Here is a 27,846-nt window from a genome sequence, read left to right on the forward strand (position 1 = left end):
TTGTGTTACTCATTCATGACGCTGGTGTAATTGATTCTTCGGTTATTAAAAAAACCTGTGCGGAAGCATCACATGGATTTCGAACGACACAAAAGTCCATGTATATACACATGATATTAAGGGGAAAAAAAAAGGTATTTCCGTTACTACTTGAAATGCTTTCTTGCTTCGTCCGTTTTTCATATGTTGAAATGAAAAGCCGAGCCGCCCAACCAGGATAGGGATTAGTGACTCTGATTGCCGCACCGAATAGCCCAGGTTCGAATCCTGAAGAAGGCATTTGTCGTATATTCGTCGTGAGATGGGTTCTAGATATATTTTACGTGACTTGGTTGGGGATATTTCCATATAGCATACGTACGATTAGGACGAACACTTTATTAAAACACAAACCAAAAAAATGTAGTTTACATAAAATTAGTATTATTGTGACACTCTATTCTTGTTCTATAATCTCGACTCTAGGTCACGTGAGAGAGAGGCGAAAATCCGCGCCGAACTAAAGTGCGCATGCGTGGTATTCATTAAATCATCACAGCATGGATGTTTGTAAATGTCTAGTGCCTGTACGGTATGGGTCACTCTACATTTGCAACGAACTGGAAGTCCTGTCGAAAGGTTAGTGGTAGGTGAAAAGGGTTCGGAGAGCCTCGGACCCGTCTGCCCGTCGGGAGCTTCTTCAGAATTGAGGGTGGAACTGAGCTAAGTCGTACTGTCACCTTAATGGAACCAAGGGCTCTTGCCAACTACAGGTGCAATCATGCCTCCTTGCCACGATGAATTTCGTAGGCTTGTTCAGATATCAGACAAGCGAGATTAGTTACAACAGCAAACAACAACGAAAAGCCCAAATTTATTTCATGGGTTTGCATCTACGCGATGCAGGGTGTTTCGTAGAATCCAAGAAGACGAATTAATTCCGAAAAACGTAAAAACACTTTTTTTGAAGCACATGAAATACATACAAGGACAGACACAACAACCAAACGTTCTTTCACATTCACAAATAAAAGACTAACTTTAATTTTCATACATTCTAGAAGCTGATGTCACTTTCCCTCAGCTTCAATTCACTTCAGTTCATAACATTATAAGTTAAATAACGGAACCTTAAATATTGCATTAGTATTAGCTAACCTAGAGCCCATAATGAACCAATGTTTCAATAAAAACAACTCCTTCATGACGTATCTCTGCATACGTCAACAACAACGTCATAACGTGTTATAAAGCATATAATATGAAAAAAAAGTAGAACCATCGTCGTTGCCACAAGAAGATTTGTTGTTGCCGAACCTCAATTTCAATTCACTTCAGTTCGAAACATTATAAGTTAAATAACGGAGCGCTCAGCATTCCATGCGAGTCGTACTAGCTATCCTAGAGCCAATAAAGAACCAGTGTTTCAATAATATCGACTCCTTCGTGACGTATCTCTGCAAACGTCAACAACGTCATAACGTGTTATACAGCCTACAATATGAAAAAAAAAAGTATAACCATCGTCGTTGCCACAAGAAAAAATGAAAAATTAAGAAAAATCGTTGTTGCCGTAAATAAAAATTAAACTCTGAAAATAATTTCCTGGTATATTCAGTTTATAAGAACTTCTATATTTACTCTCCAACTCCAACCGATTCAAGATGACGGATTAAAAAAAAGCACGTTGAACTTGTCGTCACCAAAGAATCTAATTTTTAAAATCTTCTCCATGCTCTCGTACTTCCACTTTCAAAACAAATGCTTCTACTTCGAAATCGCTCAAATGGTGGCACTTCCGGTCCCGTTAATTTAAACGTCACTTTCGCTGCTGTAGTGGGATCAATACCGCTTAATCATGCTAATTTGGAAAAGCTCAGTTTAAAAGGGCGTAGTTTTTTCTTAAAATGTAGGATTATATATTAATTAACTAATTATTATGATTTGAAGTTTAACTTCTTGTTTCCTTAGCCCTCACCAACATGCAAATTAGTTGTTGTATACTTAAGCCGAGCGTTTGAGTTTTTAAAGTTTAGACCTTCTGGCCTCGTCTTGCAGTTAATACAATTTTCAGCTCTGTCAAAATTATTGCAGCTTTATTATTTTGTTAGCCAACATTTAAAATACAAGCTGTTAAGGATCTTGAGCTAGTTTGAGTAGTCTGTTTTACGTGTAGTCTCAGACTACGTAATCTGCATTGAAACTAACTTCACCTTATGTTATGTTAAATATCCGCAAATAGCGGAGGTTCGGCTGTAGCCATAAGTATTGCTTTCTGTTTCATTTAAGAGTTAATATAAAGATTATTTTAATCTTCTTACGATCAGATCATTTGTTTCAGACTAACATTATAACTTTCTTTTTAGTCTATAGTATAGTCTGCACGACATTCAGAGAAGCTTCTAAACATAGCAGAACCCTATACATAAGCTATAAATTCTGTATCATTAGAACTAATTTCAAGCGCTTGAATTATAAGAAGCCAGTTCATTACATTATAATGTTGTGAAATTAATTAATTAATTAATCTTAATATATATATCAATCAAAAATTGATTGTAAAAAGATATCAAAATGGATTTTTCGTGAAGTCTGTACGTACGCATGTACTTCGCATAAACCAAGAGCCATTACTTATAGAATAATGAATAGCTATAACACGTAGTGTGTACCTCCTTTTATATACCTACTCCCCTTATCCGGTTTAAAACTCCTAACCAAGCCTTTTATATTCGAAATTGTTGATAGTAGTCATATATTTTCAGTTACAGAAATGATTCAGACGATGAAAATATTCACGTTTTGGCAATGTCAAATTAAAAAAAAAAAAAACTAATTTTTGATAAATAACAAAATCTAACTTTTATGCTGTCTCCCGGTTCCTTTATTTATATTTGGGTAAATTTTATACTCGTTATGAAAAAATAAAATTATAAGATGTTTGACTCCCGCACAACAAAAATTGACCGGGATATGTAATTTCGAAATTTGGAATTTTTGATGTCATTTTCAATTTGCCTTGAGGTATTAAATCATTTAGTTCGAATAATTCGAGAAAACAAGTTTAAATGAAGCAAGGCAAAAAATGCATATAATATAAGAAGTCATACAAAGAAGTCATGCGGTGTCCATATCAGATTTTTTCATAAAATGATACATACCTGTTTAGGGAGGTTTTCGGTGTCGGTATTGGCAAGCACTCCTTCTAGCGCCACCTGTGATAAGGCGGTCAACACAGCTATGACACAAGCAACGAGCAAAGGCAGTGATAACATGGTGTGAGACACGAAGACGGCAAAGTACACGAAGAGAGCATTGTCTGTCGTTCGTCGATGAGTCCGGCTATATGAGCAGACGACAAGTACGGCCAGAAGGCAAAGCCAGACGCCGGCCGACACCAACCAGGAGCAATGGGCGAAGAAACGCTCCAGAGGCACCATGCAGACAAACAAGAGCACCAAAATGCCTAAGACAGCAGAAACAGTGAAAATTCGTACGTGGTCGCCCCATATATCCTGAAAAAGATTGTTACAAATGCTTTGACTACAATAAATTCTTGCTGCATATGATAACAAAAGTTACTTATAAAGAACCAAATATACAGAGAGACAAAATTATAATAATAATTACTTGGTTTTACATACTTATTCCATCTTGAAACTTAACCCATTTTATTCCAATTTCTTTATTTTGTTCAAATTTGAAAAGATTGATATTTTCTAAGGTTAATTAAACCTAAACAAACTAAATATAACAAAATTAGAAAACGTTTTGTATTTTATACAAGAAATCTGGCCCGTCCTCTAAATAGGACACTGGGATAAAGGGGATAAAATTTGCACTTACAATGTTTTTAGTGTTTTTTTCAATGATGAAAAGTGATTTCCTTGTACAAATTTTACTTTATTTGACTAATACTTTCTTATTTACAAAATAGTTCACTTTTCAGATGAGTTTCACTCTAATCTTGGTGGAAAGGTTTAAAGCAAGCCTGATAAATTCTTTTGTCACATTTTCCACAGTATGTTTTTGGTTTTCCTTTGGAGCCCTCTCTTTGACAACGACGCTGTTTTTCTCGCTTTAGTAAAAAAATACCAACACTATCTTTATGGAGTCTTCCTTTGCATCAGAAGGTACAGTCCAGATCCTTCGTCTACCTTTTGTTCTTATCACAGTTCACAGTTTTTTTTTTTAGATAAACTGTTGTTACAGCTCTTCGGAACTCCTTCAAGTTTAGAGCTTCATTTTTGTTCAGAGTTTTGTGAATTATCCAGGCGTTTACCATAGCCATATCCAGAGAACGTATAAAAAGTGGCCAGTACCACTTTTCCACGAATTTTAATGGAATAAAGTCCAGCTAACCAGTCGTTGTGATGCACACGCCCATATGTTTGTTGTAAGAATTAATCACATTTGGCATCTTCACGTTAGCTTTATCTTTGTGTCCTCTCACTCGCCTCTTCACATCAAAGAATGGTTCTAAAGTGCTGAAATTTGTAGCAACAATGACAATACTATTATCATTCCATCGCACCAGGAAAATCTCAGATTTCTCATCAAATGCAAAATCAGACGTGCCTCTTTCTTTCTTCCGCATAGACTTAGATTCTTCTAAAGGACACTCGTGGTTTATCCTATTTTCTCGTATGGTTCCTGTAGCTCGAAAACCCTGTTCACCAAGACTTTTCAAAAGATCAATGCTAGTAAAAAAGTTATCAAAATATAAAGTGTAGTTTGAAGGATTCACAATATTCTCTGTTAGTTTCATCACAACTCGAGTACCAAGAGAAGTATCATTTATTGCATCGGATTCTTTACCGCAATAGAGAGAAAAATTGTAACACTATCCCTCGTTCCCACAGAAAGCCCAAAGTTTATATCCAAAACGTATAGGCTTTCCTCGGATTAACTGTTTCAGACTGTTCCTACCGTAATACATGACGATCATTTCATCAATGCTTAGATTTGCAGAGAAGTGTCCAAATTTCATAAAATTATTACTGAGTACGGCAAACAAAGGTTTTACTTTGAAGGATTGATCCTGGGCATGCTGACTGACAGTTCCATTGTCTACAAAGTGTAAATAAGATTTCAACTTTTGGAAGCAGTTTCGTGACATGGCATTTTTCACCAGGGTAATGCCGAGGTCTTCAGCATGTGACCAGTAGTCACGTTCGCAGGTACCTGAATGATAACCAGTTAGAAGCAAATTTCCGATAAAAACACGTATTTCGTTAGCAGTCGTCTAGAAATTGTGTTCATTTTTTACATCTGTTGTATATCGCACAGTTTCTTTTATAATGAGATCGTAGACTTCGCTGGAATAAAACTGCTCAAAAAGCTCTGATGGAGTTTTATCTTTCAATGCGGTTTCCGACTGCTTGAGCAAGTCACTTGCAATTGATTCATCCTGTGTTTTCCATTTTGTATATTGTGGTGAGTTATACTTTATCCAAGATGACTGGTGTCTTTTAGCTTTTTTTCTACTCTTTGTTGTAGAAACACTGGAACTTGTGGACGGTTTAAGCTGGAAACTATCTCCAGTTATAAACTCCAGAGATCCAAGAACATCGTTTACAATTATCTCACCAGTACTTACTTCATTCTTATCCCCTTCATCTTCGTCAGTTAGTTCACTGGCATCTGGTGGTAACACAGCAATTTCAACGTCGTTCTCATCTGAATCTAAACTATTGAATTGTTCTAATGCTTCCTTTAACTTAACTAACCTCTAACTAACTAACTCTAACCTCTAACTTCAGAAACCTTTGCACTGACATAACTCAGCAGGGGGGAAACACTACATTTTTTTTTACTCTTATTTATAAAGAGAGAAAGAACGCGTCAATTCCATACTTATCATCCCATTGTCCTATTTAGAGGACAGTTAAAAAACATTGCGCTAAAACTTACCTAATAACAATATAGCTTTCATTAACTACCAGGATTATAAGGAAAGAGTACTTTCACATACAAAATGCCCAGCCGAGTGCCAAAAGAAACCTGAAAACGAATTCTGCAACCACAAAAAAGATGATACAAACCACGCCTACTAATGCGATGAATAATCAAAATGTCCAGAAGAAGGAGGAGGGGCGAGACACATAACTTACGCTAGCAGATGCCAATACATATCCCTACATATTCCAACTGGCAAAATGCTCGCACCAAGCAAATACTGATTTCTGCATGCTATTTTTCAGCTGTCCTTGAAATAGTATAGTGGGATAAAATGGGTTAATATAGCTAGTGGAATGCAAACCCTTTGAACGTATTTGTTCACATCGTGATTCTTCTCCCTTCCATCTGTAGATACTCATTTCAACATGCTAGATCATATATTGAAACAGCTGACTTGCCATAGATCAATAAACTGTGGCAAAGCAACAATTACTTAGGTAAACATATCTGCGCACCGATTCATAGTTTGTAAATAACTAGGTTCAAGAGAACTATTTTTTATTCTATGACCACTAAGCTACATACCGAGGCAAGGGTGTTTATTTGGAATTTGCGAAATTTCATAAAGCGCCGCTGGTTTTAGCCCGTCATCTCACTAAAGATACATGCATCTTTATGCAAGACAGCGACTATCCACTTTAGATTTTCACATGAGCATCCTCGAATATTGATGACGGGTGCTTTTTCGGTAATATACACTGAACTCATAAAGCTGGTCATCTTTTTACCTTGCCGAACAACAGTCAGCATGCAAAAAAGTGCCGGCCCACTTATGAAAATTGCCCGCGCCGGTCAGATCACATGTATCCGCTCCTTATTGCAGTCCCTGGCCGAAAAAACAACCTGCAACTGATTATCCCCAATAAAATAAATTTTACTTAACCAGTTCTCTTTCTACAAACTTGCCCTAACAAGGCCTATGGGTTGCTCCAAGATTAATATACTAAAAGGTTTGCTCTTGTATGACGTCACTGACTCGTATTTTAGAGACATTAGGCATTTTTTGGAAGCAGGCAAGATGAAAAAATAGCGATCACTTTCGCTGGGAATCGAACCCGGACCTCTGGAATACCGGCCCAGCATGCAGAACCATTACACCACGAAGGCACTCTAGGGAAGTGGGAGAAATACCTTATAGTATGTCTGCTAAAATGCAACTTCTTTCTTACTCATATTTTGTCTTCCTTTCTATCACTTCTTTAAGTCAGTGATGTTAGATCTGGGAAGAGGGTAAATTGGTTTGTCTACTGACCTTGCTACAAGTTTTCTCTTGTGTGATGACAGTGACTCCTAATCTGCCCAAAAGCAACTTCCTTCATATTATCTTTGTGATTGGTTTCTTAAAATTCTGTAAGTGAAGGACATCAGCGTGCGAAACAACCTAACCTTGTTTTTCTCATGATATTAGATTGCTCACGCTTGACACACGACAAAGCACATTTAATATTTTGCTCCCTTTATAGATTCGACCTTTCCTACATTTCGCGGCATAGATTGTCGTATTTCCACGTGAATATTTCGCAGTTTTTTATCTAATTTTATTATCCGAAAATGGAGAGGTGAACATTAATGAGAGTCATTTAATATCCGGAAAAGCGGTTAAAGTAAGAGCATAACAAATGAAAAGTAAGAAACAGTTAAAATACTAGTAACTATCACTATTATTTCTTTAAAAGAAACCTACATTTCAGTAAGAATACACAGTGGTATTAACATTAAGATATCTGACGGTTACTAAGACTAGCACTCCTCATTCACAAATTACTCAACGTGGGTTTCCCAGAGGATATCACGAATATCATTAAATCCTACCCTGACATTTAGAAACTTCATCACTCACATTTCAAACGCATACTCCCTCCCACCGTGCTATCATAGCCGGTGTACAGCAGGAATCGCTCCTGGGATCTATACTTTTTAATTTGTATAAGAATGACATTCTACAAAAAGCCAATATTATACTACCACTTTATGGTGATGACACTGCGATCCTCTCACAAGATCTTTTCCTTAGTACAGTATTGGAAGCATTACAAAACCACATACAGACACTTGAGACCTGGCTATAATTAGATGGAAAGGGAAAATGAATGTAGACAAATCTAAGGCTCTTCTCTTCGCAAGGAAAAGGAAGATTGGTGGAAATATAAAACTGTATGATTCTTCCCTGCCCCTGGGCTAGGCATGTCATCTACCTCGGGTAATTCTCGATAAAAATTTCACATGTTTCCCACACATATTATCTATCATCCAAAAGTTCCGCGTCCGTTAAGCTGAACTTTTCAGCTTAAGTGCCCACATTTTATCTCTAGACAACAAGTTACACATTTAGCAAACAATATTAGCTCCCATACTCAGTTGTGTCTTCCCTGTTTGGAAGCATTCTTGCAAAAACAACCTGAAGCATCTTCAAACTGTGCAGAATTACATTCTCAGACAAATCACCTACTGCCGTGGTTTGTAAGGAATAATGTAATTTATGAAAAATTGGCATAACACAATTTCGTGCTACTTCCATTGTAAGGATCTTAAGTTTTACTAACGTTTATTTTATTTTAAATCTTTACTATCACTTCTTATTTTCTACTTCCGGCCAGAATTATAAGCGTGAAGGATTTTATGCAAAGTTGTCTGGCGAACGCCAAGTATTTAAGTGTGGCCTTTTTGCCAAGCAGGAGAGAGGAAGCAGTGAGTTCGAAGCAGGCCGCTTACCTTAGAAGTTACGCAGTTGCTATTTGCCTTCCAGGCCAGAGGTTTTAATCCTCTTGATAAATTAAACGTATTGTAGTGTTCACAGTCTCTGTGCTACATACGCTTCCTGTTATTATAAGGCCAATCTTATTCTAAAGTTAAATTAGAGTTTAGTTTTATTTTTATACCTTTTACGTTAGACCCCGAGTGGAGGGTCATTGTATTCCGAAGTACGGAAGTCATTGTATATAAAGAAAAATAAAGGGTCTTGTATACCCTTCGTCTGTATCCTGTCTACTTACTACAATTAGTGAACATAGCTTTAGTAAGCTCTCTGTTCCTAGTCAGGTCATTGTATGTTTCCGAAGAAGGTTAGAAGAAACATTGAACCTGATACCATCACCTAAAGCAAACTTTCCACTTAAAATATTAGGAAACCAAATAACAAAATCGTTCTTATCTATAATTATGATAACTATTCTTGTAACTTTATTAAGGAGCCAGTGGCCATCTTAAATAATAATTTATAGATAGTTCATTACGTTTCTGTATTTTGTTTCCTGCACCATATAAATTCTGCTACTTTTTTAATCTATTGCTGCTGTATACAATTTTATTGTAAATGTTGCCTGAAATTGCTTCACTTCCCTGTTTAATTGTGTGCTTTGATGTGCACTTCAAAAACTTTTAGCAGTAACCTCATGTCATCAGTTTATAGCCATCTGTTAAATTTTTGCACGTAACAATGTCTTTATTTTTTATTTAATTCTTAAGTAACTCCTAATCTTCAAGAATTATTCGGCCATACAGTATTTTGCATCAGTCAATCTGTTTCGATGGAAGTTGGACCTTGAATCCGAGTCCTCCGATTCTAACACCATTTCTACTCGCAAAAGAAAGAAACCAAAGGACCCAGATATTTCGAAAAGGCGAAATCACATATTTTAAAAGTTTTTTAACTGTGGGAACATCTGCCACCACGAAGTACCTCAACGAAGAATCTGCGCGAACCATGTTTCAAATAATAAATGTAAGCGAAAATAAAATGGATGAAATGCTAATATACAAATTCACATACAAACTGAATATAATAACGGAAAAAATATGATCAAGGGAATGCAGTTTGGAAAATTCTTTGTATAGTAGTGGAAGGAGAAACTTGGTGAATAGTTTAAAAAATTTAAGAACCTAGAGTTAAAAGCCTAGAAAAAAATACACAAAGAAGTAATATAAATGTCACGTAATTTTGCATTGTCGATTGAAGATTAAATGTGCTAAATAGCTGTGCAGAATAATTAAGAAGCAGAATAAAAAAAAGAAACAAAGCAAAATTAAAATTAAAGAAATTTTCTAATGTTCCTAACAGGTAGTTTCACTAACTGAAAGAATTAATGAAATCTTCAAATCAAATTCTAATTAATATGAAGCTGATTAAATGTGATTATAATCATAATGATTTAGATATGACGATCTGGTATAATAAACTGCACAGCACAAGAAATGTATTTTATTTCCCTCCTTTCATTGTTACTGCATAAAAAATTCACTTCTCGAACTTCTTAATTCATGGATCTCTCTTTTCTTTTAGGATTATTCTTTAGGATTATTCTTACTCATGTCTAAAAAAGCGCTCTGAATGGAGAAAAACCATTCTAAAAAATTTTAAGATCAAACGAAGTTAAGAAAAGAGAAGTTTAAGACGAATTGCTAAGCACGTAAATGAAAAAGTTTATTTCGCGAGGGGGAAAAATATTAATTGCTGTGTAATTAATTTATCCTTCTCTTTCTCATAAAGCCTTTAATTCAATAAAGAAAAAAATCCTCCTCAAGTAAATAAGTAATTAAAAAAAGAGATGTTTTTGAATTCTTTACGAAAACTGCTAAAATTCTACGAGAACTTTCGGCAATTCTTTTTCAGTTTATTTTCCTAAGTAGTCAAAGTCATATCAGAGGGTGTTTACACATTTTAGAGCGATTTCGATAAAGAATTGAAAAAAGCAGTTATTTTGGAATCAAATTTGTGGCAACAGTTTGAAATAAGAAATACTGTATGCTACATTTAAATTTATTCTTCTTTTAAAATGCCGCACGTAAACAGTCTGCGGATTGAAGGATATGTTTTCGCCTTCCCGAAGAGAAAGAAATATTTCTATTACATAATTCAGAAAAGTTGTGAAATGCATGGTATTAAAATTTCTTCATGTAAAGCAACATTATTAATCCGAAAGAAAAAAACCATTAGTCATTACTTCTACATGGAACGAAGATTCCAAGAGAATACCCGAAAAAGAAGTACTGTTTCTCTTTTTCTGGTATTAAAAATTCTAAGTAGCATTATTCTAAGCAGCATTATTCTTCAGAAGGGGAAAAACTGTCAGACATTACTTTTACATGGAAAGAAGTCTTGAAACGAATACCCGAAAAAGGTACATACTGTTTCTGTCTTTCTAAGGTTAAATCGATGATAACGAGAGGAAATTCGAGGACGCAGAAATCGATCACTAAGTCTTAATATACGTCTGTAGCAACAATAAATAAATAATAAATCAAGGTTTAAATTTAAAAAAAAAGCATAATGTTCAGCAATTGATGAGACATGCAGCTCAATGCAGAACAATTCGTATGACCCTGCAGGAAAACTATTTAGCAAGAGATCAATGGATCATCGTGACCCTGGATGAAGCATGGGTTTACCTAAATGGCTGCAACATAAAACGTTTTACTTTAGTCGAAAACGAAGACAAGAATGTACAAATCTGGTTCCTCATTGCAATAAATGTTTCGGTAAAGGGTTTATAATTGTCCGCAGGATTCTCTGTTAACGGGAAATTTAAAATAAGAAGAATGGAGAAAATGTCAAAATCAGCTCAGTGTACTAACACAATTTACATTCCATATTTTCAAGTGAAATTTCATTTCTTTATGACACAACGCGATTCGAAAAAGGACACTTCTTCATCAAAACAAAAAATTCATCCTTCGAAAAATACCATTGCATTCCTTGAAAAAATGAAGATTGATACGGACATTGCGTGCATACGATTTTAACACATTCTTGCAATTGTCCCTTCATACTATTTCAATACAATGGCTATTGTGCCTTTGGTCTCTAGAAAGAGGTACTTCTACGTGCAAGCCCAACATGATGGATGTATTTTGGAAAATAGTGGAAGAGGAATGGAAATCATAGCCCTGGAAGTTTTTGCAAAACTTAGCATTTTATCATGTGAGTATTTTATCATGGAATTTTAGTATTTATTATAAAAGTATTCTATCATGGAAGTGACTATGCAGAGTTATTGTAGAGAGAAAAGGCTATCAAGTCCTGGGGACACTTAAACAATGCTCTTTACATTTTAAATATTAATAAAAAGGCTCGGAAATCCTTCTAAAAATGTCTAAACAGCATTTGTAACACGTCGAATAACATCTGGTTGGAGCTACTAAGGTCTATCTGCAGTCAGTAATATCAACGTTTTGTGTTTTTTAACTAAATGCCACTTTTTCTCCTTTCCGCTATATAAAATTCGACAGAAAATCTGTCAAAAAATTTCGTATTCACGGTATAATTTCGTTAAAAATAATACATGGTAGTAACGCTGGGTGCCAATACTAGTTTATTGTGTTGTTGTATTTCTTTAATATTCGCAATATTATTTGTTTAAAAATAATTCATGGCGATAATGTGATGGCAACATCCTTTTCTTTGTGTTGCTACACATTCTTATATTTGCTATATTATTTTTTTAAATAATACATGACGGTGATATTGGGCGGAAAAATCCTTTTTCTTCTGTTGACACACACTTTTATTATTCGCTTTTTTATTTCTTTGAAAATAATACACCCCGATGATGTTGGGTAACATAACCCTTTCCTTTATGTTTCCTTTTTTTTTCGTATTCACTACATTATTTGTTTAAAAATTACCATTTTGATAACACTGGGTGGCAACATACTTTAAATCCATCTTTGTGCTGCCATACAGTTATAAATCCTCTATATTATTATTTAAGAATGATACATGGGTGATAACATTTAGTGAAAATATCCTTTATTTGAAAAGGGATACGGGCGCAAAAGTGAAATTCGAGACTAATGCTAATTAATATAAAACTCTACACATTTCCTAGCAACGGTGACAAGACGAAAAAAAAAATATTCTAATTTTCAGTTTCTTCACTATTCGAAAAATCTATGACCTAATTTTCGTACTAGTAAAACGTCACGTAACCTAATTATAAACGCTGCTTGCATCAAGAAAATGTCCTCAATTTAGACGAGTCCCTCGCTCTAATTAAAACATGCATGGAAAAAAAGACATTTTTCACGATGTTGCACCAAGATTTCTTTCGAAGATTTTTAAGGGCGCCATTTTTTCTTTAGTCTTAACCGAGAACTTTGTTCTAAATTATGCAGTACGTAGGGGAAAAAAAAAAAGGTGTCTTATTCTTATCCCGCAAATTTAATTTAGAGGAACACAACTACGCATGTAAAGTGAATGACAATTTAAGAAATAGGGAAGAGTGCCTTTAAGTGTCCTTTCTGAATCTTTCAATAATGTAGCGGGGCTGCGATAATTGAAAGGTAGCGTCTTGGAAAATTGACTTCGTTAAAAGCTTGTTGCCTTTGATGGATAAGATACAAAGTAAATCTGGCATTATTTCTTGGTTTTGTAAAGTTAATGGGAAAAGGAAAATTAATCTGACAACATTCCTCGGGATAAACTAGAAAGAGTGTGATATCGTTGTTTCTTAAACAGTGCAACTGTTATTTTAAATTAAGTATATAAATTGAGGATATAGTTATTAAATATTCAGACATGTAATGCTTTTGACTCACTCCGGAAAAGAAAATTTAGAAGCAGTTGCGCACAAGTTGTGAAAAGCAGGAACACTTGCGCACAAGAAACGTTAATTGGCTGGATGGATAATAGTAGTAGTTTGTTTGGTTACAAACACTTCCGCACAAAACTTCTTCGAAAACTTGGAACAGCGACTTATTATTTAATTACTTGTATTAATTTGCTTTACAAAATTTTAATCTACATAACTGTACAAATATATATTTTAATAAAATGTTTATATTATATATGTGTTAAAGTGTAATAATGATAACTAATTAAGGAGCCTGCCGGTCTTTAAAATATCAAAATATCTCCAAAATGCAATACATTTTAAGGCTCCATAGCTTTATAACTAGCTTGCGAGCGTGAAATTTTGTATCCTGATTTTAATATTCTTAATAATGCATTTGCTACTTTTATTTTATTAATATCCCAAATATTAAAACTTTTAAATAAAATACCTTTTGTTGTCATCCATATAAAATTGTAATACGTACGGCATGCAGCATTATACAAACATATTAGAACTTACTAAATCAGAAGTCAAACAACAAAAATCAGCGTTATATTTACAATTTTGTAAATATAACGCTGATTTTTGTTATTTGACTTCTGATTTAGTATTTATTCGGCGTGTTATTGTGTCTTAATTATATTAGAACTTTTAATCGATTTCCTCCCCCCCCCCCCCCAAAGTAGAAAAATAATGCAAAATTAAAATGACCTACATTAAAAAAATGGAATTATATTTTCTTAAAAAATAACACTTTATTTATTTAGCTCCAAAATCAAATTTCTTACATAGTTAAAGATATTTCCTAATTTTTTTAGGCCAGAGGCATAGTATTTGCTCCTTTTAGATTCAACTAACCGTCAGAGTAGGAATGTACACTAGTTAAAAAAAATCTTATCAATAAATTATAAAGCTAATTGTTTGTTCCTGATAAATTGTGAGGCTCCTGATAAGCTGTGTGGGAGTGTCATTTGTTACCCATAAACGATTACACCTGTTAGAAAATTTCATGTTCCCACGGGGATAATGGGCCAAAATGTCACTTGTGCGGAATTGCCAAGTGCGCAGGCGTCAAAACACCCGGAAAAGAGTGCTTGCAGAAATTTTGGAGCATAGTAACCAAATAAGAAATAAAAAGTCGTTGACTCTTTTTCTCTTTGTTTTCATACCAACACATCTCCGTTAAAATTTCTTTCCCTATTCTCGTATTATTTCTAGCGGAACGTTGCAAAAAAATAATCTTTGTTACTATTATCCCTTTGAAATAGAACACATCAGATTCAAATTCAAAATATCACAATAGTGCTTAAATTCAGCTGGAGCTGTGCTGAGTTAATTCTTACTTTTTGTCCGATATTCCAATTCCAGCCGAAGTCTTAAATGAGACGAGGTCCGATTATTTATTTTACTGTTTAAATATCTGTCATTGATTTATTAGGTTACTAAATTTTTATTTCTCGCTTACATGTTATTGAATTTTAATTATTTAATAATTGTATTACTCATTATTTTAATTAATTTTGTTCCTGTTTCTTGATAGATTTTCATAGTCTCCGCCGCTTCTAATTCCAGCATTCTTTGTTCTGTACGCAGAGATAATGTCGGCCAACTCCCTGCAATGCCCCCTGGCAACGCTATCAGTAATGATAGATATGTTTTGCCCTTTCCTGGCAAAATGCTTCCCAAATGCTTACGATGTATGTGATTGGCCAATGGCAGGACGTGGAATTCTCTCGAGAAGAGAATATTTCTTTGGAATCTTTTTATTTCGCCTAACTTTACTGTAACATTCCTTTCAGCCCCAAAACTATTGAATGCATTATACTTCAGCTTATCAGGTTCAGTGTTCCTCCTTACTTGCTTGGGGAACATTAAATGACCTGACTCGGAACAGGGAGCTTACTAAAGCTATGTTCAATAAATGTGGGAAGTAGACAAGATACACAGGAAGGGTATACGAAACCCTTTATTTTACTCTCTTTACAATGATTTCCGGACTTCGGAATACAGAGACCAACCACTTGTGGTCTGAACGTAAGAATATAAAAATATTAACTAAATTCTAACTAAACTAACTTTGGATTAATAAACAAGTGTCTACTTGAAGATTGGCCGTATATTAACAGAAAGGCCGTATGTAGTACAGAGAACTGTTAACACTACAATACGTTTAAAATTATCAAGAGGATTAAACCTCTGGCCTTGAAGGCAACCAGCAACCGAGTAAAACTGCAATGGCAAGCGGCCCGCTCCTAATCACTCCTCCCTCTCTCTTGCTTGGCAAAAAGCCACAACTTAAGCACTTGGCGTTCGCAAGACAAATTTGCATAAATAAGTTACAGCTTTTAATTCTGGCCGGAAGTAGAAAATAAGAAGTGATAGTAAAGATTTAAAATAAAATAAACGTTAGTAAAACTTAAGATCCTTACAAGCCACCTAAGAAGAAGAAACTGGATTTCTATTTTCTAAGCGTTTTTGAATTCGTAAGAATACATCAAAACTTTTTATGATCAGTCTGTAATGTAATTGATGTTAATAAAGTATGGAAATATTGAAGAATAAATTTTCTCTGCTTTACGGCATAAAAAGACTTTTAACCTTATTGAAGAGAAAACTTTACTATCTAGGATTTCTTCAAATCAATCTCTCTCTTTGTTTGTTAAAAATTTGATAAATTTTTGTGACAGATTAAATTAATTTTTCATAAAGTAATTATTAATTCACGAAATTTAAATATTTTAGATGTCATCTCAATATAATTAAAATTGCTCTACGTATTTTCCCCCTAGCATATTAGAGTTATGGTTCGCATAGAAGGCTGCCTTCTATATTCATTATACATGAGAATTTCTGCTAGTTTTTAATGTATCTAATTTCGGTTTGGAGGTATATTGGAAGAAAAGTAGTCAAGGTACAAAATTAAAGAGTTATTTTTTAATTAAAATCAAGAAAATACCACTTATTCATGACATTTTGAGGAACTTTGAAATTTCAGGGCTAAACCCGTAACGCTCGGAGGGTTAAGCGAAGTTAACTTTCTATGGAAAAATATGTTAGGTATAATTCAGATTTAAGAATGCATGTAAAATTTAAACAAATCTTATGAGTCTATGGGTATTCTTGGGTAGCATATAACTTGGACTCTATGTAAAAGACGAAGTAGCGAATTCTCGCTATGCCTTGAAGAATAAAGACTGCAGAAGAAAGGTTTTAGAATCGAACATCGATAAATTGATGAAATGGTAAGAAAATTGTCTGAATAATACTGTACAAATCATCTTTTTGAAAAGCACTTAATTGCTTTTCAACTAAATTATTTTCAAAGAGATAATATTGACAAATTCCTGTACGTTCAAGACCCCTTCTGAGGCGAAGCAAACCCAAGCCTGAATTACTTCTGTAGAAGATAACCTTACTGAGGCTTATATTCTACTTTGTCAAAAGAGAAAAATTCTAATGCTATAAAGCAGCGCTTCTTAAACTTTTCTGATTCATGACCCCTTCTTACTATCGAGAATTTTTCTCGACCCCATATAATAAACATAAAATAAAGGTATAAAAATAAATATTTTCCTATATATAATTTACCTCTTTGATAAACAATATACACGTAAAAAAACGTAGTTATAGGATGCAAAAATGAAAGAAAGAAAATGATGTTTCAATGACACGGATGTCCTTGATTTGTGCTGCATAAGAAATCAAACTTTATGTTGCATGTAAAAAAAAGTAATGCTGGACGTAACATCCTCACCCCTTTTCAACATTTAAACCCAAAGCTGATATTTTAATTTAATAAGCGTTACCACTGAAAACATCGATTTACTTAAGTATGTGATGTTGAATGCAGAAGACCCTTTAATTCCATTTCAGAAAATGTGGAAAATTCAGTTCCAGCATCGATATGGAATTTAGTGAAAGAGTTTCTCGAAACTGAAGTTTTAATTTCAAACACTCAATAGCTCATCAAATTCCTCTTGGATTGTACTCGTATACAGCAGGGGATTAATCTTATCAACATCTATCAAAGCTGTTTCTTTGAATTCAAGATGACTTTTCAAATCAAAATTCGACATAAAGTATTAGCAAAACTCTCTTTCTAGGGTTCCTGAGAGATCTATAGTAATTTTTAAATTATTTTTTGGTTCAAAAGAAGCTATTATTCTAGTTACGGAATTTTGCTACGGATCACAAAAAGGAGGGATGGACTAAGCCTGCCTCCCCGTATCTATCTCCCATGCAGTGAAAATAAAGCCATGAAACGTCACTGTATGATGTCACGACTTATCATGGCCGCTGTCGTAAGGAGACTTCTGGTTGGTTTTGTTTACATTCTAATCGGTGTTGTATACATGTTAGCTGTTCATCATTGAACGCTTATAATTCTCCCGATCTAGTTTTAATACTTACCATAAGTCATTTTCTACTTAGTATACAGAAAAATCACAAATATTGAAAATAACGCTTTCAAATTGAATAAAATCTAGGTGCCCGAAAAACCGGAAATGGTAACTAACTATAACATAAATGCATACACGGTAAAGCCAAGAAGATCAGTGTAAGTTTCAATGGTATTTTATTCAAATTATCCCTAAAGACACATTTCTCAGCCTGCGGACTTTGATATTTGTTCTCCAAGTCAATGTAATTTTATTTAACAATTTGTTTCGTAATTCTACCCATACGCTGTATAGCAGCCATGATAAGTCGTGACGTCCCGTTGTTAATTGTTAATACTTCCTTGGCTTCAATTTTGTGACGACAGACTTGCTTCATCTGTTTTAACTTCCTTGGTTCACTATGAACGGCGTATCACTTTTCAAATTGTTGCCACAAAATAATATGAATCGGAATCTTGAATAATATTATCGGCATCGGCCGGTAATATTATTCAAGAAATCAAATAATGAAAAATCTGCATGTATGTATATGTGTTCCTGGCATTATGAAAAAAGATGGCACCTAGAGACATCCAATTTGAATAATGTAGTTCTCCATCCGATCATCTGCATTTGGAAGCCCGAAATTTGAATTTAGAATTTGTCTTATTATTAATTTTATATTTTGTTAATCTTTAATGAAATTTTGATTAACAAAGTCAACAATTTGCAAGCAAGCAGTGACAACACTGTACGGAATGAAACAATCTCTAGCGCGTCCCTCGGAAATTCTAAAAATATGTTGCTTTTAAGTACTTTTTAATTTTGCTGTTGAACTGAATTATATTTGGTGTAAGTGTGAAGAACGAGATATTTAATAAAAAATAACGAACAAAAATTTTAAATAAAAAGACAAAAAGAAAGTTTTATGAGCCATGTTACTAAGAATACTGAACACCGATATAATGAACTCAGAAAAGACTGGAAAAAAAATAGAAAAATACATACCAACACTTAACACTACATGTCTTGAATTCTAAACATAGGCTGCTATGCTGCTGATAAAAATCTTGCTACTTTTAAAACCATTTATTTATTATTAGCAGCTATTTGTTATTTTTAAGATCAGTTATTTATTTATTTGTTATTTTTAAAAGCAGTTAAAATTTTTGTTATTTAAATAAAACTAAATTTTACCATTCCATCCTAATCGAATATAAACCTAATGGAACAAAACTTCCATGCAAAAATATGTATTGACATTCCCTATGCATTTATTTCTCAGCATTAATTTGTGTAACAGAAAGTAATCAATGATATAATTCTATGCATTCATATTTCCCAAATTTGCAGTGAATATATTTATAATACTTCAGAAATATGCGCATAAAATTTGGTTTCGCATTTCACTTAAAATTGCATCAGAGACATAATACGTTTCATGAAACATACCTTTTATACGTTTGCTAGTGAATATAAATCAGAGTGATCCGAGAAGAGTCATATTTCTATTGACAGAGATGTCTTTTCGTTTTCCATCTGACCGAGCACTGTCAACAAGTACACGTCGTTCTCCCCTAAACCTCGTCTGATGCGAGGATGTTACAAAAGAAAGTAATAATAAATATGAAATAACTTCAAAGCAACCAATATTGAAGGAGACGAGAGAGTTAAAGTTAAAAATAGTCAGCACATTCGTTTGCTAATGTATATACTATTTGATATTTAGTATATTTTCCAAACTTTTTCTACTCTTCAATATTGCCGTTCTATTATGCATACTTTACATTTTATGATGTCAGTAACGTTATATACTATGCAGGAAGTTGTGAAAAGATTGTGAAACTACATATCTTTAGAATTTTCTCTCACTAAATAGTTACGTCCTACTTGACGCTTTCACAAATGAGATTATTTTGAAAGCCGTTCCATTTTAAAATTTATAAGAATGATTTATATACATATAAATCTGAAGGTATTCAGGTTTTAACTTCACACTAGAGGGTTTATTAAGAATTTTTATGCTCTCCTTCAGCTTGCAGGTTATCTACCTGCCTTTGGATTCACTCCTAATGGCAACCCCCCTTTTTTTAACTTTATTACTAAATGTCTTTTTCTTCGCACTTACACCACAGAATATTCGAGAGCAAAAGTTTCCAATAGAGTGTTAAATGCTGCAATGCTTATTTTAATCTATAATAGCTATTATTCTCGACCTCTCTTTTCGTATATTCAATTGGGCTGTCTGTTAAACTTTTCCAAATAACTACACCCTGGTGCGGCAGCCGCTTCAGCCGGACTTACGCAGCACCCAATGTTTTACAGAGGATTACTTAAAGAAATTATAAAGGGACTTCAATAGCTTCACTCCCTTTCTATGTCTTATTTATATCCTTGAAACGTTTGAATGGAAAATACGAATGATAAGTAAATTATGATCTTTATAACATAAGTAAGAAAGATTTTTCCACTGAAGAAGAAATTCTATTTCAGAGTTTTACTTCTGTTACTGATTGTGAAGGCAAAACCTAGAAGTGGGATAAAGGATAGTCGCTTTAAACAAAAAATTCTATTCTTACACTCCATTAAAATTGCAAAACCAGGAAGGAATGATCTGACGAACGTCAAAATCACATGAGAGGAAGAGGAGATTGGGATATGCAAATGATTAGTATTTCAGCGGATTTAGACCACGCAAGAGAGAGGAAAAACATATGAAGAATGTGCATAAAACAAAATAGTGGATTTCTCTTTCGGAAAGCGGTTTATAAGGTCGGAGTTTGCTTAGAATATCCTCTGTTATGTCTCGAATAATAAGAAGAAATGCTTACCAGCAAGTGTTGGAATGCGACAGAGGCAGGCTCTTTGTCTATCGAGAATGTGGATTATCGAGAATGTGGATATCGAGAATGTGGATTATCCGTGGTATCACCTGCCCCACTGGTCAACATCTAACTACTGTCATAACTATCATACTTATATAGAATCAATGGGTTGCTGAGAGTCACTTGGGCCACTGGCATGCCGTTCAGAATACTGAGTCCACTCCGCAAACGTCGAAGCGGAGTGGACTATCAGCAGCGTGGACTATCACACGACGACCATTATTTCGGCTTCCCTTGACAATGCAATATAGAGAGAGACGCCGACTCTATAGACAGCGACTGGTGCGCCGATCGTCAAAGCTGGACACCATAGTAGCACAATGTCGTCTTTTCAGATGAGACCCGGTTCTTCGTGCAGTATTCTAATGCCGTATACGTGTCTGGAGACTTCGAGTTGATTACACGTCGCCTACTTGCATTCGATGTCGGCATAGGGGCCCTGCACTTGGTGTAATGGTTTGGTCAGCCTTTGGGTTCACGACACGCAAATTTCTAGTTCGGATCAACGGTAATTTGAACGCAGATTGGTGGTACATTCTGACATCAGTGGTTGTGCCCTATCTTCGAGGTCTGCCAAACGCAATCTTTCAATAAGATAATGCAAGACCACACATTGCACGTCGTGTTCTGATCTTCCTCGATACACCAGGGTATTTGATTGCTGTCCTGGTCTGCACGGTCTCCAGACCTGTCATCCATTCAAAACATCTGGTCCGCCACCCTTCTTCAGCTAATACGGTTTATGAAGTGTGTCATAGACTTGAAGCAGCATGGAATGAGTTGTACGTTTCTGTCATCCAAGCCCAGTTCGACTCCATGCCTAACCAGGTTTTAGATGCGAAGGGAGGTAGCTGTTTCTACTAATTTCGCAGCTCTGTAAACCCTCAAACTCCTAACAAATTTAATCATTTTATCTTCATGCCATACTCTTTACGTACAATAAATATAATTTTTGTATTTGCTTTTCTTAATGGTGTTGCGATTTTAATCGCCAGCATTGTAGATTTTCCTCATATTTGTTATGAGAGTTTCGTTTTGGTCCCTTCGATTATGGCAAAACACAGGAGGGTTAATTGCTTATGATTCCCATAATACCTTCGTAGAGGTCAATAGAAACTGGTTCGCATATGCGGTACACAATGGGAAAACCACCCAAAACGCTAATGCAGCTAGCCCATTTGCTGGGATTCGAACCCTGGCCAGAAACACCGGTGTTCAGCAACTTTACCGCACGGTTACTGGTCAGCTGCTCTGAAAGAAGTTTTCTAGATATAAATCGATTAAGAATCACGTAAGATCTAAAAATTAGTATCTTATGTTTAATATCGTACTTCCTCGCATATTCCTCCCCCCGTTTCTTTTACTAAATTTATCGTCCGAAAATCAAGAAGGAAATATCATGCGTCGACGAAAAGTCATTTCATTCCCGAAGTAACAGCCTATTACAGTAAGAGAATCAATGGAGTGTAATCATGGATAAACTGTTTGTAGCTGTAACAATATTATTTCTTTGAAAGAAACCTGCATTCAATAAGAATACAAAGCAATAATATTAATACAATATTTGAATACGGAGCCCATACCTGAGCGATCCGGTTCACTTACTTTTTAAAGCCCCGGGGGCACCTCATATTAATGTGTCCTGACCGCAGTTCCCACAAGGAAAAAAAGAAGAAGAAAGGAATTCACAAGTAATAATTTCTTTTAATCCTGTTTCTTCTTTATGAAAATACGAACATTGGATCTTACACGGCCTTGAAAGGATTCGATGCTAGGACCTCAGCTTGAAAATGAGGGTGTAATAATTTTGAATTAGTTTTAATAGAACAGAATATTGCTAGAACTATATTGCAGTTAATCTCTTTAGCATTTAAATTCTTTTTCTCATGTCCTAATTTGCATAAGGTTTTGTTTTGAGCTAAGATATGGGATAAAAAGCAAATAGAAAGGACAATGTTTAACTCAAACTCTGACAGTAAAACTTAGAAATAATTGCCACACGTTAAAGTTCGAAATTTTAAATCTGACAGAAGTTCAGTCTAATGGCTGTATCACACGTTCAAAACATTTCGGAAGAAGAAATATGTAGTGAGATTTCTCTGCTTTATCACATAATATGAAATACCCAATCACTATAGATAGCTTTTCGATTACTGTGTAAAGGAGAATCTGGCTCTCCAATACAAACTCTGAGAGCAACAAAGATTTCGCATTAAAGTTTTTCAATTCAGCACTGATTGGATGAAACAAGGAATTTACAACTTTTTGCAGAAGATTTAATTAATTATAATCTTATTGAATTCGCGTTCTAGAAAACGCTGACGGACTCCAGTGCTGATACGTATCAATTTATATTATTGGTATTAATAAAAAATGAAAAATATTGGAATTCAAGGAATTTTTATACGATTACCAGATTATGATTCTAAAGTAATAAAAACTTCGTGAGAATATTCATAACATACTTTTAGACTTCCAAAATATATAAATTAATTGTGTTAAAATACGAATGCGTAAAATTATAAGAAATGTAAAAAATTATAATTAAAAATTTTAGTAAATTACAAAATATGATTAAAAGGCATTTAAGGAAAAAACCATCAACCTCAAATTATTCTAACTTATGCATTAACCAACTTCTCAACTCAGATTGAAAATGACGTCATTTATTGCAAATTTTGAAATTAAACATCTTGATCAATTTTTGCCGAACAAGAGTCAAATGTTTTGTGTTCTACTTCTAATAAACAAGTACAATGCTTTTGTAAATATGAGTATAGGGATCGGAGGAATGTGCAAAAACTTAGGTTTGGTATTTTATATAAAATTAATTTTTTTAAATTTCAAAATACAAAAACATAAGTCTCTGTAATTTAAAAAATGCATTTTTGTATCTGGAAATACATGTTTATTAACAATCGTTACGAAAATAAAGGCTCCGTAAGGACGTTTTTGAACATCATGTATAATTTAACTAAATTGTTTAAAAGTGGTACACATATTAAGAAATAATTTGCACCTTTTATTTCTAATAATCTCCTTAAATTCATGTAACTTATAGAATACATACCAGATAATTTTTCAAAGCATTTAAACTTTTATTGTACTTAACAACAAAAACTTTCCTAATGCCGTAAATTATATGCTTCAGAACTGTTTAATCTTTTCAGTATCATATGCAAAGTTTAACAACAAATCTGATATGCACTAATTTATATTCGTGAAACTGTAATGAATGTAAATTCACAAAAAGTCTGAACTACCTATCAGATAATTCTTATAAAAATTTACAGCTTCATTATAATTATCAAAAATTATTATTTTCTCCTATATATTAAAGAATTCTGAACAAGACAAACTGCCTAAATATTTACCATACAAAAGAAAAATATATAATGATTTTATAAAAATATTTAACATTTTTAATTAGACATCTCGTTATTTAAATGCATTTAATTTCTTTAATGGCAGGCATTATCCATTTTAGGCTCTGGCCAATACTAGGCCAGAAGCGGTGGTCATTTTATTATTATAGAGGCACCTAACAGATGGGCACCGTTGCCTCCTATGATGGGCAGACTATTTACATCCATGCCTTCTACGAGATTCAAACTCGGGCCCTTCGATAGGGCAGCCAGGCTCACTAACCTCTTTCGCGTCTGGACGACGGCAGGCATTTTAAATTAAATCAATCTAGTTAATACTTAGGAAAAATATTCTTAAAAACTGCGTTTATTGCTTTTCAATCCCTTAGTTTGCAAATCAGTAACAGGAATATTAAATTCGAAAGTTAAATTTCTTGCTCCTTAATGTATGGCATCAGGCTGACGCGTGGAATATAAAAGTATTTTAATTATGGCTGTGGCAACATATTGCTTTTAAAAGAGGAGTTTGTAGATTAAAATTTAAAGATCAATATCCTACTTTTTCTCCCTAATAGTCTGTGGGCTAGAATTAAAAATGCTTTTTCGAGCATTGTTGCCACCGTTTTTTTACGAAAGAATGAGTTTCTTAATCAAAAATTCACTAAACTCCATCATAAATCAAAATAAATTCAAAATTCTGGCTTCGAGGAGCCCATGTTCGGATGCAGGGCTAACGTGCGTTGTAAATTTGGTAGCTGTAGGTTTCGCCATTTTTCTGCAAGGCGATGGACATACAAACAGATCCTTTTTTATTTAACAGTAGAAATTAATATTTTTGTTTTTGAAATATGAATTACGAATCCTAGAAATATAAGCAGAAATAAAGGGCGATATTTTTAAAATTATAAGAGAAATTCAAGTAATAAAATACTTCAATTTGTTTTTTTCAATTTTCACAAATATATCGAATTTTATTCCATTCTTCTTGTAACTCAAATTATACTTTTATTCTAAATTACATTTCTACGTTCTTATATTTCACTTCTCATCTCAAATCCTTAATCATATTCCTTTCAATTTATTTCAATTTCTGATGCTCGAAAAAATGATATTCAGAAAAAAACTGTTTTTAAAAATGCATTTCCTAGAATTACAAAAACTTGAATACGATCTATTTAAGAAATTAAATATTCATTCTAATTCCATTAAAATACTTATATGTATTCAATAGATTTTTAATGTAATAAAATACATTTAAAAGTACCAGTTGAGTATTTACTCTCTGATATTCATTCAAGTAAACATGTTTGCAAAACATTTAGGGCAAAGTAAGGCATTAAAAAAACAATTAGTACAGTGGGTTACGTTTGTTTTCGGACAATTTCAGACATATTTGCAATAACCACCTAGTAAATGTTAGCAATGACATTCTTCTTTCATATATACTATCGACTATATACTATTAAACATTACTTTAAAAACCTGCTTGTTTTCAAAAAATTATTCGAAATGTTTTGGTAATAATAATAATAATATTAAGTTACGAATTTTATATATATGTATATAAATTTAGTGAAATTGTATCTTTTATATAATGTGACATGAAAAGTCTGTTGGCGATTCATTTTTGCCGCCGAATTTGGCAGAAAAAGCTCCACAAATCACCAAACTTGGCAACCATTTGCTTACATTATGGTCCCTGTATAACTGTAATCGGTACTCTAAGTGATCCCTGAATGCAACTGTAACCGTATCGGATCCTTATATGTATTTTTAACTGTATATCCTTTCCAGTATTTTAAGAATACAAGGTACCAGAGATTTCTCGGCTGCCGGGATAAAACTATACAAGCCCGGAAAGAGAATCATTTCTCAGTTTTTCAGTTCAGAGTTGACTTCGGAGACTGATGTACATCCTTGCGAGCTTTGATACAATTAGGGCTGTAAATTTAAAAGATCGCAGATTAATAAGATTAAAAGATTTGCGAATTTAAAAGCGATTTGCGATTTTTAAATTTATTTGTAAATTTAAAAGATTTGCGCTTTTGCAGCTGAGGATGATGCTTTGGTAAAACCATCGAAACTAGTCCTGTGAAATTTTGAAAATATAACGCTGATTTTTGTTGATTGACTTCTAAATTAATATTTGTTCGACGTGTTATTGTACCTTAATTTTAGGATAAATCTCCGATTCCTTCCTGCTACCTTGGAAGGTAGTTCCAACTTCAGCGCAATTTTGAAAAATTAAACTCAATTTCCATCGTTTATAGCATCATGATAGTGGAATGCTTTACACAAAGTTTTTTTTTTTTTATATATTTCAAATAATTCTATCATTTTTAAAATGATGAATAACTAAATTTCTAACATAATTTTTCGTTAGTTTGAAGCAAGCTGCCCTGTTCGCTTTAAAATATGGAACTATTAGCATAATTTAATTAATTAAGAAAGTATTTACACATTTTTAGAATGATTTCGATACATAATTTTAGAAAAGCAATTATTTTTAAATACACATTCGTGACATACTATTATTTAAAACAAGAAATATCGTCTGCTAGTTTTGAATTAATTCTACTTTCAAAATATCGCATGTAAACAAACTATGGATTGAAGGATATGTTTTGGCGCTTTCTACAGAGAAATACGACTCAATAATTCCAAAACGTTATAAAATGCACGGTATTAAAATTTATTCGTGAAAAATAAGCAACACTATTAATCAGAAAGAGGAAATAAATTCCATTTTCCATGTTTTTCTACATGGAAAAAGGCATACACCCGAAAAAGACAAAATGATTCTCATGTTCCGAAGTTAAATCTCTGGTAACAAGTGAAAGCCGCCGATACAAAAATGAATTGCCAAGTCCTTAAAAACATCTATAGCAACAATAAATAAAATAATATTTATAAATTAAAAAAAACTAAAAACATACGTTCGCCAGCTTTTCGCGAGGCACGTGGATAAACTCAGAACCTTTTGTAGAATCCTGTAGAAAAACTATTTAGCAGGATATAAATGGGAATACACTGTGAACCTCTATAGCATCCTAAATGACTGAAACAAGAAAAGATCTATTTAATATCAAACACGAAGAGAAAAATATACGAGCCTCCTTCCATCAATGCAAAGAAAGTTTCAGTTAGAGGCTTATGACTGTAGGAAGTGATGGCGGTCGTGGTTGTAGCGGATTTACTAGCGCAGAACCTGAAACTTTATTTGCGCCAAACACAAGTTAAATATGTTAAAAAAACAACTTAATAGTTGAAACGCAAGTTTAGAAAACAGCCTAAAGTTAATGAGTAAAATCATGACTGTTGTTGTGAACAAATATATAAAAACTCAGATTTTGATGAATAACAGAGATAAAATCGAAAACATGAGACGTATTAGAATGCAACGACACAATTTAAAAACTAAATCAAATCAAATGATTAAAGGCCCTCGCACAGTTATTTTTAAGCAGGTTTGTTTTAAGCAGGACACGAGAAAAATGTGCTATGCCCTCGAATCCTGGACCTCTCGAATGCGCATCGAGTATGCTTCCAATTACACCGCGAAGGCATGTGGAAAGAAAGGATAAAATAACTTATATATTTCCCCTTTGAAAGCACGACTGGACATTAGGGGGATCCAGTTGCCAAATCCTGGTTGCGACGAATTATCGTAAACCACTCTTTTACTTCAGGCGCCACTTGTAGTGTCATTAGACATTTTTTGAAGCAG

At 33.8% G+C, this 27,846-nt stretch overlaps 1 protein-coding gene across 1 annotated transcript in view; it reads right to left on the bottom strand.

Annotated features, from left to right (window-relative positions):
- Ac76E (adenylate cyclase type 2 Ac76E) overlaps positions 1-27,846 on the bottom strand; it is a 618,104-nt gene that overhangs the window by 460,570 nt on the left and 129,688 nt on the right. The window contains exon 3 of the mRNA XM_085825247.1: positions 3,141-3,494. Within this exon, the coding sequence (XP_085681373.1) occupies positions 3,141-3,494 (354 nt within the window). The remainder of the gene's footprint in view (positions 1-3,140; positions 3,495-27,846) is intronic.

The sequence above is a fragment of the Stegodyphus dumicola genome, chromosome 10, assembly GCF_044657685.1.
Source record: "Stegodyphus dumicola isolate Sdum_Otavi_A_Nest chromosome 10, ASM4465768v1".
NCBI classification, from domain to species: Eukaryota; Metazoa; Arthropoda; class Arachnida; order Araneae; family Eresidae; genus Stegodyphus; species Stegodyphus dumicola.